At 46.6% G+C, this 16,722-nt stretch overlaps 1 protein-coding gene across 5 annotated transcripts in view; it reads right to left on the reverse strand.

Annotated features, from left to right (window-relative positions):
- Positions 1-16,722, reverse strand: part of LOC103114323 (F-box only protein 17) — a 40,017-nt gene that overhangs the window by 9,325 nt on the left and 13,970 nt on the right. For 4 of the 5 annotated variants that reach the window (XM_060185899.1, XM_060185897.1, XM_060185900.1 and 1 more), the window contains exons 2-4: positions 9,585-9,806; positions 973-1,331; positions 138-249 (exon numbers count right to left, since the gene is read on the reverse strand). In XM_060185899.1, coding sequence (XP_060041882.1) covers positions 138-249; positions 973-1,321 — 461 coding nt within the window. In that variant the 5' untranslated portion in view covers positions 1,322-1,331; positions 9,585-9,806. The remainder of the gene's footprint in view (positions 1-137; positions 250-972; positions 1,332-9,584; positions 9,807-16,722) is intronic. The other variant, XM_007523974.2, reaches the window with a different exon arrangement.

Raw genomic sequence — 16,722 nt, forward strand, 5'->3', positions numbered from 1 at the left:
TCTTCACACATTTTCATATTTTTTTGACTGAAGAAATGAAGGAAAGAGAGGGTGGAAGTGGATAAAGGTGAGGACAGGAAGGTAAAGGTCCTCCTCCCTCCTTGGGGTTGGTTGTCCCAGGGATCAGAGTCACTTACTCAAAAGATGTTATAAAGCAGGTCTGGGAAGGAGCCCCAGGCACCAGTATTACATTCTTTTCCACGGCCCATCCATTCCCGCCATGCTCCACCTCCCAGCCTCGGAAGCCCTCTGGAATACAAAGGGATTGAATACAAGATTTTTGCCTGTCCCTGGCTGATCCAGTGCCTGCCACCATCCCTATCTCCACCCCCAACTTCTTAGCCCTGTCCCCATCTCTTAGCAGCCTGCATTCCTGTTCCCATTTAATAGGTCTATATTCATGAAATCCCTTTCCCTTGGCCTCGCCACTTTGTTCAGGCTCATTTTTTTCTTTAACAGTTATATATTTATTATTTCATAGGACAGAGAGAGATTTTGGGGGAAAAGGAGATAGACACCTGCAGCCCTGCTTCACCGCTTGTGAAGCTTTCCCCCTACTACAGAAGGGGATTTGGGGCTTGATTCTGAAGTACTTGCTCATTGTAACACCTCCCAGCCCCTCAGGCAGCCTTTAATTTCCCAAACCACTCAGAATCTCTCCCGGTTCTACCCTCCACCTCCCTACTTCCCACTCCTCCCCCAGAGAGGGAGGTACCAGAGTTCTTCCAGCACCTCCATATCTGGCCCCGCCCACTCGCTCAGTCTCTCCTTTCACAGCCTATCAACGTGACTCACATTTCCATAAACAAGCCCCGCCCCCTCCCGCACCCAATCGACTTTCCCTCAGTCCTTGATCCTTGACTCCGCCTTCGGGGGGGGGAAACACGCCCACCTACGGTATAGTTCCTGCCCCGCCCCCGTGTCAATCAGCTTGACCCCAGCCACCAGGCCCCGCCCCGCCCCGGCACCCACGCTCTCCGCAGGAATTGAAGATGAGGTTACGGCGCAGAGGCTCGCGCAGGCAGCAGCGCGCTAGGGCGCAGAGCGGGAACTCCTCCTCGTCCTCGCTGCCAGGCGGGCAGCGCTTGGCCATGGCGTAGAGCGCGCGGCCCTGGGCGCTGCGGTCGCGGGCCAGCTGCAGCAGCCACACGGACGGTCCGTCCACCACGTCCCGCCAGGCGCGGCACACGGCGCGGCAGCGGGTCACCAGCGCGCGCGGCGGCACGTGGCTCAGCACCTGCACCAGCAGCTCCGGGGGCAGCAAGTCCAGGGCGAAGGGGGGCTCCGGGGGCAGCTGCTGCCGCGAGGGCTGGGAGCCCATCTCCGGCACCCTGCAGGGCGAGAGAAGGTGGGGGGGGGGGTCAGGGCAGCCTGGACAGCCCCCTCCTCCCAGACGCAAGGCCCGTGAGGCTTGACCAAGACCAAACTAGCGCCTATGGACACATGGGGTACGGTGGGGTAGAAGCTGTCACCTAGGTGCAGAAAACTAGTCGCCTAGTTCTTGTTTTTCTTTTAAATTTTATTATGTTTATTTATTGGATAGACAGCGCCAGAAATCGAGACACCAGAGGGAGATTAAAGAGAGAGGGGCTGGGGTGGTAGCGCACTGGTTGAGTGCACATGTTACAATACACAAGGACCCAGGTTCGAGACCCCAGCTCGCACATACGGGGAAGGCTTTGTGAGTGGTGAAGCAGTGTTGCAGGTGTCTTTCTGTCTCTCTCCCTCTCTGTCACCCCCTTCCTTCTCGATTTCTACCTGTCTCTATCCAATAAATATCCCTCTTGATTCCTGGCTGTCTCTATCCAATAAATCAAGCTAATAAAAATTATTTTAAAGAGAGTTGGGCGGTAGCGCAGCGGGTTAAGCGCACGTGGCACAAAGCGCAAGGACCCAGTAAGGATCCCGGTTCGAGCCCCCAGCTCCCCACCTGCAGGGGAGTGGCTTCACAAGCGGTGAAGCAGGTCTGCAGGTGTCTATCTTTCTCTCCCCCTCTCTATCTTCTCCTCCTCTCTCCATTTCTCTCTGTCCTATCCAACAACGACATCAATAACAACAACAATAATGACAACAATAAAACAAGGGCAACAAAAGGGAATAAATAAATATTAAAATATTTTAAAAGAGAGAGAGGGAAGAGAGAAAAAGTGATCCGTGCAGCACCGCTTCACCACTCGTGAAACTTTCTCTCTGCAGGTGGGGACGGGCTCGAACGTGGATCCTTGCGCATTGTAATGTGTGCGCACCACCAGGTAGGTGCACCACCACATCCGGTCCTATTTATTTATTTTTCACGAAAGAGAACTACAGAGAGAAAGAGATACAGAGAAAACGACCAGAGCACTATTCAGCTCTGGCTTATAGTGGAACCTGAGAGCCTCAGGCATGAGTCTTTTGCAGAATCATAATGCTGTCTCCCCAGCCCATCACCTAGTTCTTGCCACCAGACTTTTGTTTTAAAGGACAGAGGTGGAGTGCAAAGCGCAAGGACCCGAGTAAGGATACCCATTCGAGCCCTGGGCTCCCCACCTGCAGGGGAGTCAGTTCACAGGTGGTGAAGCAGGTCTGCAGGTGTCTGTCTTTCTCTCCCCCTCTCTGTCTTCCCTTCCTCTCTCCATTTCTCTCTGTTCTAGCCAACAGCGACAACATCAATAATAACTACAACAATAAAACAACAAGGGCAATAAAAGGGAATAAATAAATAAATAAATACTTTTTAAAAAGTACAGAGGTGGAGAGACAGAGTGTTGAGGTTGTTTGTCTAGACAGTGATAGAGGTCGTAAGGCAGAGAGAGAAAGAGATCACAGCACCAACCTTCCTTCACTGTGGACTTAATCCTGGGTTGTGCGCATGGCAAAGCAACACATATCCAAGTGAACTATTTTGCCAACCCACAGCACCCAAACTCCTTCAATGTTGTGGGGGCCAGGTTTGAATCTGAGTCACATACATAGCAAAGCAGTGCACTGTCCAAATGAGCTACTTTGCTTCTTGACGTCTGACATGAAATAATAATAAAATTAGCCCTTAAGTTTCTCTCTAGAGGTCTCCCTCCAAAGACTGACCATGAGCCTGTCATGACTGTAGATGACAACTTTTCACTTCTGGTCTCCCTTGTGTCAGGCTAAGCACTGCATAATGATATGCTCTCCCACACACACTGAAAGACCCACAAGAAAAGACTCACTGAGGAAGAAACCATTTCCTCCCACCCTCCACCATACCCTTGACCCATCCCTCCTATCCTTGGAACTCATGACTCCCCCTTTCAATTTCTCTCTGTTCTATTAAGTAAAAAATAAAAACAGTATTTAGAGAAGAAGAGGAAGAAAGAGAAAAATCTATTCACTAGGGGATGGGTACTGGTTTATCTAGTTGAACACGTATGTTAACATACAAGGAACTGGGTTCAAAACCTCAGTCTCCACTTACAAGGAGGAAGCTTCAGGAGTAGTGGAGGAGTGCTGTAGGTGTCTATGTGCCTCTCTTTCTCCCTCTCTACTTTCAAACATTATTTTTTAAAAAAAATATTTATTCCTTTTTGTTGCCCTTATTGTTTTATTGTTGTAGTTATTATTGATGTTGTCATTGTTGGATAGGACAGAGAGAAATGGAGAGAGGAGGGGAAGACAGAGAAAGGGAGAGAAAGAGAGACACCTGCAGACCTGCTTCACCACTTGAAAAGCGACTCCCCTGCAGGTGGGGAGCCAGGAGCTCAAAACGGGATCGTTACATCAGTCCTTGCGTTTTGCACCACCTGTGCTTAACTCACTGCGCTACCGCCTGACTCCCACATTAATTCTCCTTAAAGTATACATTTATGGATAGACATAGAGACAAGATGAGAGAAGAGGGAGATATAAAGAGAGAGAGAGAGAGACCTGCAACACTGCTCTACCACTCCTGAAGCTTCCCCCTGCATGTGGGGACTGGGGGGCTTGAATCTGGGTCCTTGCATGTGGTCACTGAATTAATAATTTTTTTTGCAGAGCACTGGTCAACATTGGCTTATGGCGGTACTGGGGATTGAACCTGGGACCTCAGAGCCTCAGGCATTAAATTCTTTTTGTATAACCATTATGCTACCTTCTCTAGTCTTCCACATGATGACATATGCATTCAACCAGGTGCACCTCTCCCTATTTTCCTCTACTATTATTATTACCAGAGCACTTGTCAGTTCTGGCTTATAGTGGTGTTGGGGATTGAACCTGGGACTTTGGAGCCTCAGGCATGACAATCTCTTTGCACAACCATTATGCTATCTACCCCTGCCTCATCTCCCTATCATCCTTACTTCATTTCTGTCTCTATACAAAAAATAAATAAGAATAACCTATTGCTCAATCTCTTTGAACAGTTCTAAACTTAGTTCTTCTGTGGCCTCTCCAAGTGGCTAGAGCTTCCTGGTCACCCCCGCTGCTCTGCCCAGTATCCCTGGCGATTGCCACATCAGGGTGGATGACACCTTGAGCCACAGGCCCTTGACCTGTTTGCCTCTCAGCCCCTCCCTGCTATGGTGACATCCGGACCTTTCTGAATCACCACAACCTCTGCCAAACCCCAGTCTCCCACATCTCTCTCCCTGCCCCTCGGCTCCTCTGTTTACAGTTTGCCCCCACTACACCCCCACCGCCCTGGCCCCCCATAATCGTTTCAACCCACTGTGATGTCCCCATCTTTGTCTGTACCTCCTTCTCACTACCCCTCATCCCTTCAAGTGTTCTTCTGCATCCAGCTCAGATTCCTTGATTCATCATTAAAAAGCATTCTGTGCATACACACGCACCACCCTTGGCTCTTCTGGCTTCCACCTACATGTGACCCTGGTGAAATCCAGCCCTCCGCCTACCCTGTGCCTGTACCCACATAGTCTCAAGTGGTGTGAGAACAACACACCATCCCACTGGCTGCTCTCACTTCAATCTGGTGGCCTTACCCCTCGTTGCTCCCAGCTCTTCTTCTCTATAGATAACTATTTCACGCTTTCTCCTGACCCTAACCCACACACCTGCTACTGCCTATTTATCCTCGGCCTCATGGTTCTTTCTCTTTTTTTCTGCTGCATAGAAGGGCCTCCCCTTCTCCACTGGGCCTTCCCCACCAGAGCCCTCCCGTGGTCCCCAAGGTGCCACCTGGCCTCTCCAACCACTTTTTTTTCTTCTTCCCCAACAGGGTTATTGCTGGAGCTCAGTGCCAGCAGTATGAATTCACTACTCGTAGCAGTCATTTTTTCCTTTTCTTTTTAAAAAATTATTCCGTTTTGTTGCCCTTGTTCTATTGTAGTAGTTATTGCTGTTGATGTCATCATTGTTGGATAGGACAGAGAGAAATGGAGAGAGAAGTGGAAGACAGAGAGGGGAGAGAAAGATAGACACCTGCAGACCTGCTTCACTGTGTGTGAAGCGACTCCCCTGCAGGTGGGGAGCCGGGGGCTCGAACCAGGATCCTTCCGCTGGTCCTTGCGCTTTGTGCCACGTGCGCTTAACCCACTGCGCTATCTCCCGACTCCCTCTTTTTTATTTAATTAAAAGAATTTTTTTTAATTACATAGGACAGTGAGAAGCTACGAGGGAAGGGGTAGGTAAGGAGAGACACCTGCGGCACTGCTTCACTAATCATGAAGCTTTCCATTCTTGGAAGTGGGGAGAAGAGGCTAGAACCCAAGTCTTAATGCGTGGTAATGTGTATCCTCAACTGGATGTGCCACCATCCAGTACCACCACCCCCTTTTTTTTTTTTTTTCAAAAGATAGGGACAGAGAAGGCAGAGAAAGCGGCTGGATGGTGGTGAACCTGGTTGAGCACACGTTACAGTGCGCAAGGATCCAGATTCGAGCTCCCAGTTTCCACCTGCAGGGGGAAAGCTTTATGAGTGGTGAGGCAGTATTGTAGGTGTCTCTCTGTCTCTCTCCTTATCACCACCTTCCCTCTCGATTTCTAGCTGTCTCTGTTCAAGAAATAAAGATAATAAAAAATTAAAAAGAGAAGGCAGAAAGAGAGAGAGATAGCACAGCACCAAGGCTTCCCGCAATGTTCTGAGGGCTCAAACCTGAGTCACACACATGGCAAAGCAGTGCCCTACCCAAGTCAGCTATTTCACCAGTCCTCCCTGCCTTTTCTTCCCGCCACTCATTCTACCCCAGATACACCAGCCTCCTGCCTCAGGATCTTTGTACCAGGCTGTCCTGCCCACTTGGATCCCCAGGATTTCTTCACTCGCCTCCACACTTCAAGCCATTGTTCAGATGCCAACTTCTCCCTGAGACCATCCTGGTCTCCTCATTCATACTTTTGGGGCCTTACTACTGGTACCAACTTAGCCTCCCTTTTTCCTTTTCCTTATTTCTCTAAAGCTCTTTCCACTTGCACTTGCAAATATATCACTTCTTACACAAGTAAAGATACTTTTCTGAGTTATTTGTTTATTTATTAGCCTCTGAGGCCCGGCACCTGTGTGATTCTTCTACACCCAGAAGACTTTTACAGTATTGTAAGGATTAAACAAGTTAATATTTATTTATTAGATAGGGACAGAGAGAAATCATAGGGAAGGGGGAGATAGAAAAGGAGGGAGAGGGGCCAGGTGGTGGTGCACCTGTTGAACATATATTAAAGTACGCAAGAATCTGGGTTTAGGCCCCAGACCCCAGCTGCAAGGCAAAAGCTTCATAAGTGGTGAAGCAGTGCTACAGGGGGTCTATCTGTCTGTCTACCTCTCTCTCTTTTTTTTATTACCTTTATTGATTTATTGGACAGACCCCACCAGAAATCGAGGGGGAAGGAGGGATAGAGAGGAAGAGAGGCAGAGAGACACCTGCAGCATTGCTTCACCACTCACGAAGCTTTCCCCTGCAGGTGAGGACTGGACACTCGAACCTGGGTCCTTGTGAATTGTAACATGTGTGCTCAATCAGGTGCGCCACCACCTGCACTCCCTCTCTCTCTCTCTACCTCTCTATCTTCCCCTTCCTCTCAATTTCTGGCTATCTCTATCCAATAAATAAATAAAGAGAATTAATTTTTTTTTTTGGTGTATTGCACCAAAAAAGACTCTGGGGTGGGTGGGGGTAGAGTATAGGTCCTGGAAAAGGATGACAGAGGACCTAGTGGGGGTTGTATTGTTATGTGGAAAACTGAGAAATGTTATGCATGTACAAACTATTGTATTTCCTGTGGAATGTAAAACATTAATCCCCCGAGAGTCGGGTGGTAGCACAGTGGGTTAAGCGCACGTGGTGCAAAACTCAAAGAACGGCTCCCCACCTGCAGGGGTGTCGCTTCACAGGCGGTGAAGCAGATCTGCAGATGTCTATCTTTCTCTTCTCCTCTCTGTCTTCCCCATCTCTCTCCATTTCTCTCTGTCCTATCTAACAATAACTACATCAATAACAATAATAAGTACAACAACAACAATAAAAAACGGCAACAAAAGGGAAAATAAATATAAAATATTAATACCCCAATAAAGGAAAAATAAATTAGAAAAAAAATTTAAAAGGGAAGGAGGGAAGGGGACCGGGCAGTAGTGCACTGGGTTAAGTGCACATAGGGCAAAGCACAAGGATCCCCGGTTTGAGCCCCCAGCTCTCCACCTGCAGGGGGGCTGCTTTGCAAGAGATGAAGCAGGTCTGTAGGTATTTATCTTTCTCCCTCTGTCTTCCCCTCCTCTCTCAGTTTCTCTCTGTATGTCCAACAACAACAGTAATAACAGCAACAACAACAATGGAAAAAAGATGACCACCAGGAACAGTGGATTCATAGTGCTGGCACCGATAAGCGATGACCCTGTGGGCAAACAAACAAACAAAAAAAGGTGGGGGGAAGTGAGAAAAGAGGCACCTACAGCACTGCTTCACCACTCAAGAAGCTTCACCCCGGGGGCCGGGCGGTGGCGCAGTTGGTTAAGCGCATGTGGCACAAAGCGCAAGGACCAGTGTAAGGATCCCGGTTCGAGCCTCCGGCTCCCCATCTGCAGGGGAGTCGCTTCACAGGCAGTGAAGCAGGTCTGCAGGTCTGCAGGTGTCTATCTTTCTCTCCCCCCCCTCTGTCTTCCCCTCCTCTCTCCACTTCTCTCTGTCCTGTCCAACAATGACAACATCAACAATGGCAATAAGAATAACCACAACGAGGCTACGACAACAAGGGCAACAAAAAGGGGGAAAAATGGCCTCCAGGAGCGGTGGATTCATGGTGCAGGCACCGAGCCCAGCAATAACCCTGGAGGAAAAAAAAAAAAAAAAATTCAAAAAAAAAAATCCAAAAAAAAAAAAAGAAGCTTCACCCCAGGGAGTTGGGCGGAAGCGCAGCAGGTTAAGCACAGGTGGTGCAAAGCGCAAGGATCCTAGTTCGAGCCCCCAGCTCCCCACCTGCAGGGGAGTCACTTCACAGGTGGTGAAGCAGGTCTGCAGGTGTCTATCTTTCTCTCCACCTCTCTGTCTTGCCCCCCCTCTCCATTTCTCTCTGTCCTAGCCAACAACGATGACATCAATAACAACAATAACTACAGTACAACAAGGGCAACAAAAGGGAATAAATAAATATTAAAAAAAATTTTTTTAAAAAGAAGCTTCACCCTGCAGGTGGACACCAGGTGCTTGAACCTGGCTCCTTAAGCATTGTAACATAAGCACCACCACCCGCAATCCTAAATGGGTTAATAGTTGTAAAAACACAAAAAAACCGCCAGCATCTCCTAACCAAGAGTGATATTAAGGTATTAAGCACAGATTATACGAGTCATGATCATTACTACACTTCATCAAAGTGGCAAGCAGCAGTCACAATGAACTACAATATTTTCTCCCAGTGACGTTTATTGGGCCTTTATGAAGCCGCTGTGTGGAGTGCTGATGCTAGATCACGTTACCAAATCCTGTCGGGTATAATGGACACAGCAATCCTTTGAGGTTGCCCTGGCTGAAGAGGCTTCAGTGATCTAATGCTCATGATGTAATCGAATGGCAGTAAGAGCTCAATTCAGGTCAGCGTTTATTATTTTTCAGTAAATTGATTAAGGTCTAGTTAAAAAAAAAAAAAGCTCCTGTCAGTCAAAGCAGACTGGGGAGATGGCAAAAAGCCTTCCACCACCCTCTCTAACTCTGCTACCTGGTAATGGGAGCTGTGGACACAGGCTTTAGAGACTGGTGTGTGTCCCCCCCCCCCTTTGCTATGTCCCTTGCATTAATAATTAGCTGCTTGGGCTGGGGAGATAGCATAATGGTTATGCAAATAGACTTTGCTGCCTGAGGTCCCAAAGGCCACAAATACAATCCCCAGCAGGTGCTGCAGGTGTCTCTCCCCCTCTTTATCTCCCCCTTCCCTCTCGATTTCTGACTGCTTTTCCCACAAATAAAAATAATTTAAAAAATTACAAGATAAATGAATAAATAATCTGCTTATTTCTGGGAGGTGGTACAGTGGATAAAGTATTGGACTCTCACGCACAAGAGTTTGATCCCCCACATTGCATGTGCCAATGTGATGCTCTAGTTCTCTCCCCTTCTCATGAATGAAGATATAAAAATAATTAGCTGCAATTTACAAGGAAGCCTGGAGCTTCTGGACATGGACATGAGACTCACCAGAGTATAGTTCCTGGGGTCCACCCTCTTGAGGAATTTGTGGGTCATAGACCAACCGGGGATCTCTGGAACTGGGGCGACCCCCTCCCACAAGGGCAACAAGGTTTCAACGGAGACAGAGGCCCTTCTGAGAAATGTATCTTCTAAAGCTTCAGTGCTGTGTATTCTTTTCCTCTGCCTGTCTCTTTGAATCTGGAAAAGTCTTCCTGTAGCGGTGAAGCCCTGGAAACAACAAAAACAGGGCTGGGAAGCTGGTTCAGAAGAGAGATTATGCTTTGCACGAGTATGGAAAGGAAGAGAGGGAGGAAAAAAGTAGGAAAGAAATAAAGGGAGAAAGAAAGGAAAGAAAAAGGGGAAAGGGGAGTCAGGCGGTAGCGTAGCAGGTTAAGCGCAGGTGGCACAAAGCACAAGGACCGGTGTGAGGATCCCGGTTCAAGCCCCCGGCTCCCCCACCTGCAGGGGAGTCGCTTCACAGATGGTGAAGCAGGTCTGCAGGTGTCTATCTTTCTCTCCCCCTCTCTGTCTTCCCCTCCTCTCTCCATTTCTCTCTCCTATCCAACAACAACATCAAAACAACAACAATAAAAAAGGACAAAAAAGGGGAATAAATAAATAAATATAAAAAAATTTTTAAAAAGAAGGAAAAGGAAAGGAAGGAAGGAAAGGAAATAAACACCAAAAGATAGGAAGGAATGGAGGGAGGGAGGAAGGAAGGAAGTGAGGAAAGAAAGAAGGAAGGAAGAAAAAAAGAGTTTGGGGAAAATACTCAACTGGTAGAGCACAGGATTTGCATACCTGAGATCCTGGTTCCATCCCTGGCGCCATATGTACCATAGTGGTGATCTGGCTAGTCTCCCTCCCTCTTTCTGTCTCATGGAAACTCTGTCTCTCATGTGTAATAAATAAAATAAATTCTAGGGCACCAAAGTAAAAACCCAGTGGTGAGGGGTAGACATGCAGCTTCCTGGGCCAGTGGGGGGTGGGAGTGGGCGGGAGGGATGGGTCACAGTCCTTTGGTGGTGGGAATGGTGTTTATGTACACTCCTAGCAAAATGTAGACATATAAATCAGTAGTTAATTAATATGAGAGGGGGAAAATCAATTGTATGTCTCAAAGTTTCTCAAAAGACAAACTGAATCTTTTTAATATATAGGCTGTGTATTTGATATGCGGACTCTCTCAAAAGCCTAGACCAAGCAGATTAGAAGCATCCAATAGCACAGCTATATACAAGATACTGGGTACTGTACAGCAAACCCTAACAAAAGGACTTTTCAAAGTTAACCCAATTAACAAATAATGTGATGATAACATTAACTATCGATTGTCTTTTTGAACCCTAAGACAGCAGGAACCTCACATCTCCACTATAGAGCCCCTACTTCCCCCAGTCCTGGAACCCTTGGATAGGGCCTACTTTCCCGTATGCATCTCCCAATCCAAACCAAATAATATTGCATCCGCCGATCACAACCTAACCAATGCAACGATTGCCACCTCAACATGCTTCACCTCAGACTGTGTCCAGAGACTTCACGTGTGGAATGACAACCCTTCAGCTTCATTACTCGGGTGAGACCTTTCCTTTTATAGTACACTCTAATTTCATCTCAGGTAGTTCACTTTCTAACAAAGTCCCATAACCTAGATATACACCAGTTTCTGTGAGAGAGAGCTTATGTTCACACGTACCCATAAACTACTGCAAAATATATACCTGAAAGCAGAAGTACACTAGAGTTTGCAGTGAGTACCTCCCTAATACTTCCTCTCCACTATTCCAAGCCTGGGATCCGTGATTGCTCAACAAATTGTTTGGCTTCGTATGTTAACTCTTTTCAATCACCAGGTTCCAGATGCCACCAGGATGCTGGCCAGGCTTCTCTGGATTGAAGACCCCACCAATGTGTCCTGGAGCTCAGCTTCCCCAGAGACACACCTTACTAGGGAAAGATAGAGGCAGACTGGGAGTATGGACAGACCAGTCAACGCCCATGTTCAGTGGGGAAGCAATTACAGAAGCCAGACCTTCTACCTTCTGCAACCCTCAATGACCCTGGGTCCATGCTCCCAGAGGGCTAGAGAATGGGAAAGCTATCATGGGAGGGGGTGGGTTATGGAGATTGGGTGGTGGGAATTGTGTGGAGTTGTACCCCTCCTACCTTATGTTTTTGTTCATTAATCCTTTCTTAAATAAAAAATTTAAAATAAATAAATAAATAAATAAATTCTTTAAAAAAAGGTAGTGGTGGGGGTATGCTTGAGCATAGCAACTCAAGTTGCTATGCTCAAGGACTCAGGTTCAAGCCCCCGGTCCCCACCTATGGGGAGGGAGCTTCGTGAGTGGTGAAGCAAGGCTGCAGGTGTCTCTCTCTCCCCCTCTCTATCTCCCATCCCTCTTAACTTCTCCCTGGTGGTGGGAATTGTGTGGAATTGTACCCCTCTTGTGGAGGTTAGATAGCATAATAGTTATGCAAAGAGACTCTCATTCCTGAGGCTCCACAGTCCCAGGTTCAAACCCCCTCCCCCACACCAAAGCAAAAAGGCCCCAGCATCAGCCCAGAGGCAGGAGCACAGAGCTCGACAGCCCCTCCACAGTGCCAAATCACAGAGTTCTGACCAGTAACCCTGGAGCGCCCCTGCCACAACAAACTCCAGAGAACACCCCGACATTCCACCTGGAACCCCACCAGCAACTGACATCCCTGTAACGGTCAGTTATAGGGTCAGTGAGGGAAGGAAGCTATAACTAAAATGTGATTCTCTAGTGCCTCATGGTCATTCTATTGTAATTCTTCTTAGTGAGATATGTCAATACAAAATTTAAAAAAGTGAAATCGACGGGAAGCAGTTACAGAAGCCAGACCTCCCACCTTCTCCACCCCATAATGACCCTGGGTCCATATTCCCAGAGGGATAAAGAATAGGGAAGCTATCACAGGAGGGGATGAGATATGGAGTTCTGGTGGTGGGAATTGTGTGGAACTGTACCCCTCTTGTGGAGGTTAGACAGCATAATCGTTATGCAAAGAGACTCTCATGCCTGAGGCTCCACAGTCCCAGGTTCAACCTTCCGCACCACCACAAACCAAAGGTAAACAGTGCTCTGGTAAAGAAAATGAAAAACAAAACTAAACACACACACACACACACACACACCACACACACACACACACACACACACACACACACACTGGGTGAGGGTTGGTAGGGCTCTCCCGGATAGTGCACACCCCCATACAGTGGGGGAAGCTTGATGCTGTGGTATTCCCCCGTCTTGCCCTCAGCCTATCTTTTTTTTTTAATTTAGATTTTTTATTCTTTATAATTTATCAGATAGAGACAGAGACATTGAGAGGGAAGGAGCAGATAGAGAGGGAGAGATATAGAGAGACATCTGCAACACAGCTTCATCACTTGTGAAACTTCTCCCCTCCGGGTGGGGACCAGGAGCTTGAACCTGTAACATGTTTGCTCAGCCAGGTGTGTCACCACTATCAGTCTCTCCTTCTTTATGAAAAAGTGGCCTGGGGCAATGAAGCCCGTTAGTGGCAAAGCAAAACAATGGTGGGGACTATGATCTGGCTTGTTAGGTAGGACAGATTCTTTACCAATGAATATCGGCCGTTCAATATTATTATCATTACCATTATATATATATTATCAATTATATATATATATATATATATATATATATATATAATCACATTTTAGTTATAGCTTCCTTCCCTCACTGACCCTATAGCCGACTGTTATAGGGATGTCAGTTGCTGCTGGGGTTCCAGGTGGAATGTCGGGGTGCAAATATATATATTTGCCTCCAGGGTTATTGCTGGGCTTGGTGCCTGCACTATGAATCCACTGCTCCTGGTATTTTTTGCCCCCTTTTTTTTGCCCTTGTTGTTTATCACTGTTGTTGGATAGGACAGAGAGAAATTGAGAGAGGAGGAGAAGATAGAGAGGGAGAGAAAGATAAGACACCTGCAGACCTGCTTCACCGCCTGTGAAGTGACCCCCATGCAGGTAGTGAGCCGGGGCCCGAATCAGGATCCTTGTGCTTTGCGTCATGTGCGCTTAACCCACCACGCTACCACTTAGCCCCCACCATTATATATATTTTAACCAGAGCTCTAGCTCAGCTCTGGCTAATGGTGATGCAGGAAATTTACCCAGGAACTCAAAGCCTCAGGCAGCAAAGCCTTTTCTGCATAACCATGATGCTATCTTCCCAATCCTGTAATTTTATTTTTGAGGCTCACCACTCATTAAACGATCTTCATATTGTTCTACTTTATTGATTTCATTACTTGATTTTTTTGTTAATTCTATCCTTACTAATTTATAGCAATCTGGCTTCAATTGATTTTAAAATTATTCTCATTAACTTCTTAGCTGATAACATATTAAGATAACTTACATGTCACCCTTATGTATTTATAAAACACCAGCTTTCACTTGATGTGTTATTCATACATTTGTGTGTGTGTGTGTGTGGGACTGAAATGTCATTTGATTAACTTTTTATTTTGTTATATGGATTTGGAAGACTGCACACACTCCTGCTATGAATAGCAATATTTCAGCACCAGTCTAAAAATACATGGATATTGTCATTGCTTTAGAAAGCAGCGTTTGTTCACCGTACAACTATTTCACCTTTCCTATATACTTGGAAATAATTCCAAGAGGGGCCAGGTGGTGGCACATTGGCTAGACTGCACATGTTGCCTGTGAATGGAGTCAAGTTCAAGCCCCTGGTCTCCAGCTGCTGGGGAAGGTGGGTAGAACGAGCTTAGCTTCACAAGTGGTTGGAGCGGTGCTGCTGGTTTCTTTTTTTCTTTTGTTTCTCTCTCTCCTTCTCTACCTCTCTATCACCCTCTATCATAAAGAATAAACTGAACAGGGGGCTGGGTGGTGGTGAAGCTGATTACATGCATATATTACCACGCACAAAGACTCAGGTTCAAGCCCCAGTCCCTACTTGCAGGGGGAAAGCTTCACGAGTGGTGAAGCAGGTCTTCAGGTGTCTCTCTTTTGCTGCCTCTCTATCTCCCCCCCTCAATTTCTCTCTGTTCTATCAGATAAAATGAATAAATACAGTTTTAAAAAAGGGGGGGGAGTAAAATGAACACCAGGAGTAGTGGAGTTGTGCCGGCATCAAGCCCCACCAATAGCCCTGGTGGCAAAAAAAAAAAAAAAAAGTCAGGGGCGGGCGGGACAGATTATAGCAAATTCAACAGCTGTAGAGCCTGTTAGGATCCTGCCGTTGAGGGCCGGGGGCACCTGTGATTTCAGCTTCCAAAGCTACTGCCCCCAGTAGAAAGGGCATCAGGCAGGAGTTCCTACTTTGGAGCTTGGTGATCCAGGTTCCAATCCAGGTTCTGCCTCTACCTGGGAAGGCAGACTATCTCTTAGGTGTGTTGTTGACCTCTGAGCCTCAGTTTTCTAATCTGTATATGGGGAGAGCGATTACTACTTCAGAGTGCTGGTATGAACAGAGGAGAATACATAGCCGACAGGACCCAGGAGTGGTGTAGTGCACAGAATTGTGCTTTTTTTTCTTCCAACTTTATTTATTCAATCTGATAGGACGCAGAGAAACTAAGGAATAAGAGGGACATAGAGAGGGAAAGAGAGACAGAGAGACACCTGCAGAATTGCTTTATCACTCATGAGCCTTTCCCTGTGCAGGTGGGGTCTAGGGCCTTGAACCCAGGTTCTGTGCATGAGTAACCTGTGTACTTAACCAGGTGCATCACTGTCGAGCCCCTAAGCACTGGACTCTCAAGCTTGTGGTCCTGAGTTCAGCCTCCAGCATACCATGTACCTGTGTGATGCTCTGGTTCACTCTCTCTCTCTTGCCATCTCATTAAAAAAAAACTACATTAATAAATAAATAAATTTAAAGAAATAAATAAATAGGTGGCACAGTGGATAAAGCACTGGACTTGCAAGATTTAAAAAAATTTTTTTTCTATTTATTTATTCCCTTTTGTTGTCCTTGTTGTTTTATTGTTGTAGTTATTATTGATGTCGTTGCTGTTGGATAGGACAGAGAGAAATGGAAAGAGGAGGGGAAAACAGACAGGGGGAGAGAAAGACAGACACCTGCAGACCTGCTTCACCGCCTGTGAAGCGACTCCCCTGCAGGTGGGGAGCCGGGGGCTCAAACCAGGATCCTTCCACCCGTCCTTGCGCTTTGCACCATGTGTGCTTAACCCACTGCGCTACCACCTGACTCCCAGATTTTTATTTTTTAACCAGAGCACTGATCAGCTCTGATTTACGGTAGTGCAGGGGATTGAACCTGGGACTTCAAAGCCTCAGGCATGACAGTCTGTTTGCATAACCATTATGCTACCTCCCTCTGCCCCAGAATCTCAAGATTGATGTCCCAAGTTCAACCTCCAGCAATACACATATCAGAGTGATGTCTGGTTCTCTTTCTCACTCATTAACAAACAAATAAAATATTAATAAATAAATAAGCTCTTCTAAATAGTGCTCAGGGCTCAAGGGATAAGGCCCAAAGGTAGAAACACCACCACCACTTTAGCTCTTAGAATGAGGATTTCATCACATGAATGTGCATGAGGATAGCTTAGTGGTAATTCAAAAGACTTTCATACCTGAGACCCTGAGGCCCTGAGGCCTCACGTTCAATCCCTGGCACCACTATAAGGCAGAGCTGAGCAGTGTCCTGGCAGAAAAACAAAAATTGAGTTGGGGGCCCAGGAGAATAGACTTTCTTACCTGAGACTCAGATGTCCCAGGTTCAATCCCTGACACCACCATAAGCCAGAGCTGAACAATGCTCGCGTCTTTCTCTCCTTATCTCTCATTAAAATAAAAATAAATGCATAATTCGCACCCAATAAAATAACACTTTGAAGCATGCAATTAGAGTTTTAATAATTATATGCAAGCCTTTCAAGCATGTAACCATTATCACAGTCATGAGAGAAACATTTCTGACTTTCTAGAAGATTCATCCATTCCCACTCAATTCTCCATTCCCACCCCACTGCAAATATTTTTATTTTTTTCAATCTTATGTATTTATTATTGGATAAAGACAAAGAAAAATTGAGAGAGGAGTGAGAGATAGAGAGGGAAAGAGACAGAAAGACACCTACA

Source organism: Erinaceus europaeus, chromosome 2 (assembly GCF_950295315.1).
Source record: "Erinaceus europaeus chromosome 2, mEriEur2.1, whole genome shotgun sequence".
Lineage (NCBI taxonomy): Eukaryota > Metazoa > Chordata > Mammalia > Eulipotyphla > Erinaceidae > Erinaceus > Erinaceus europaeus.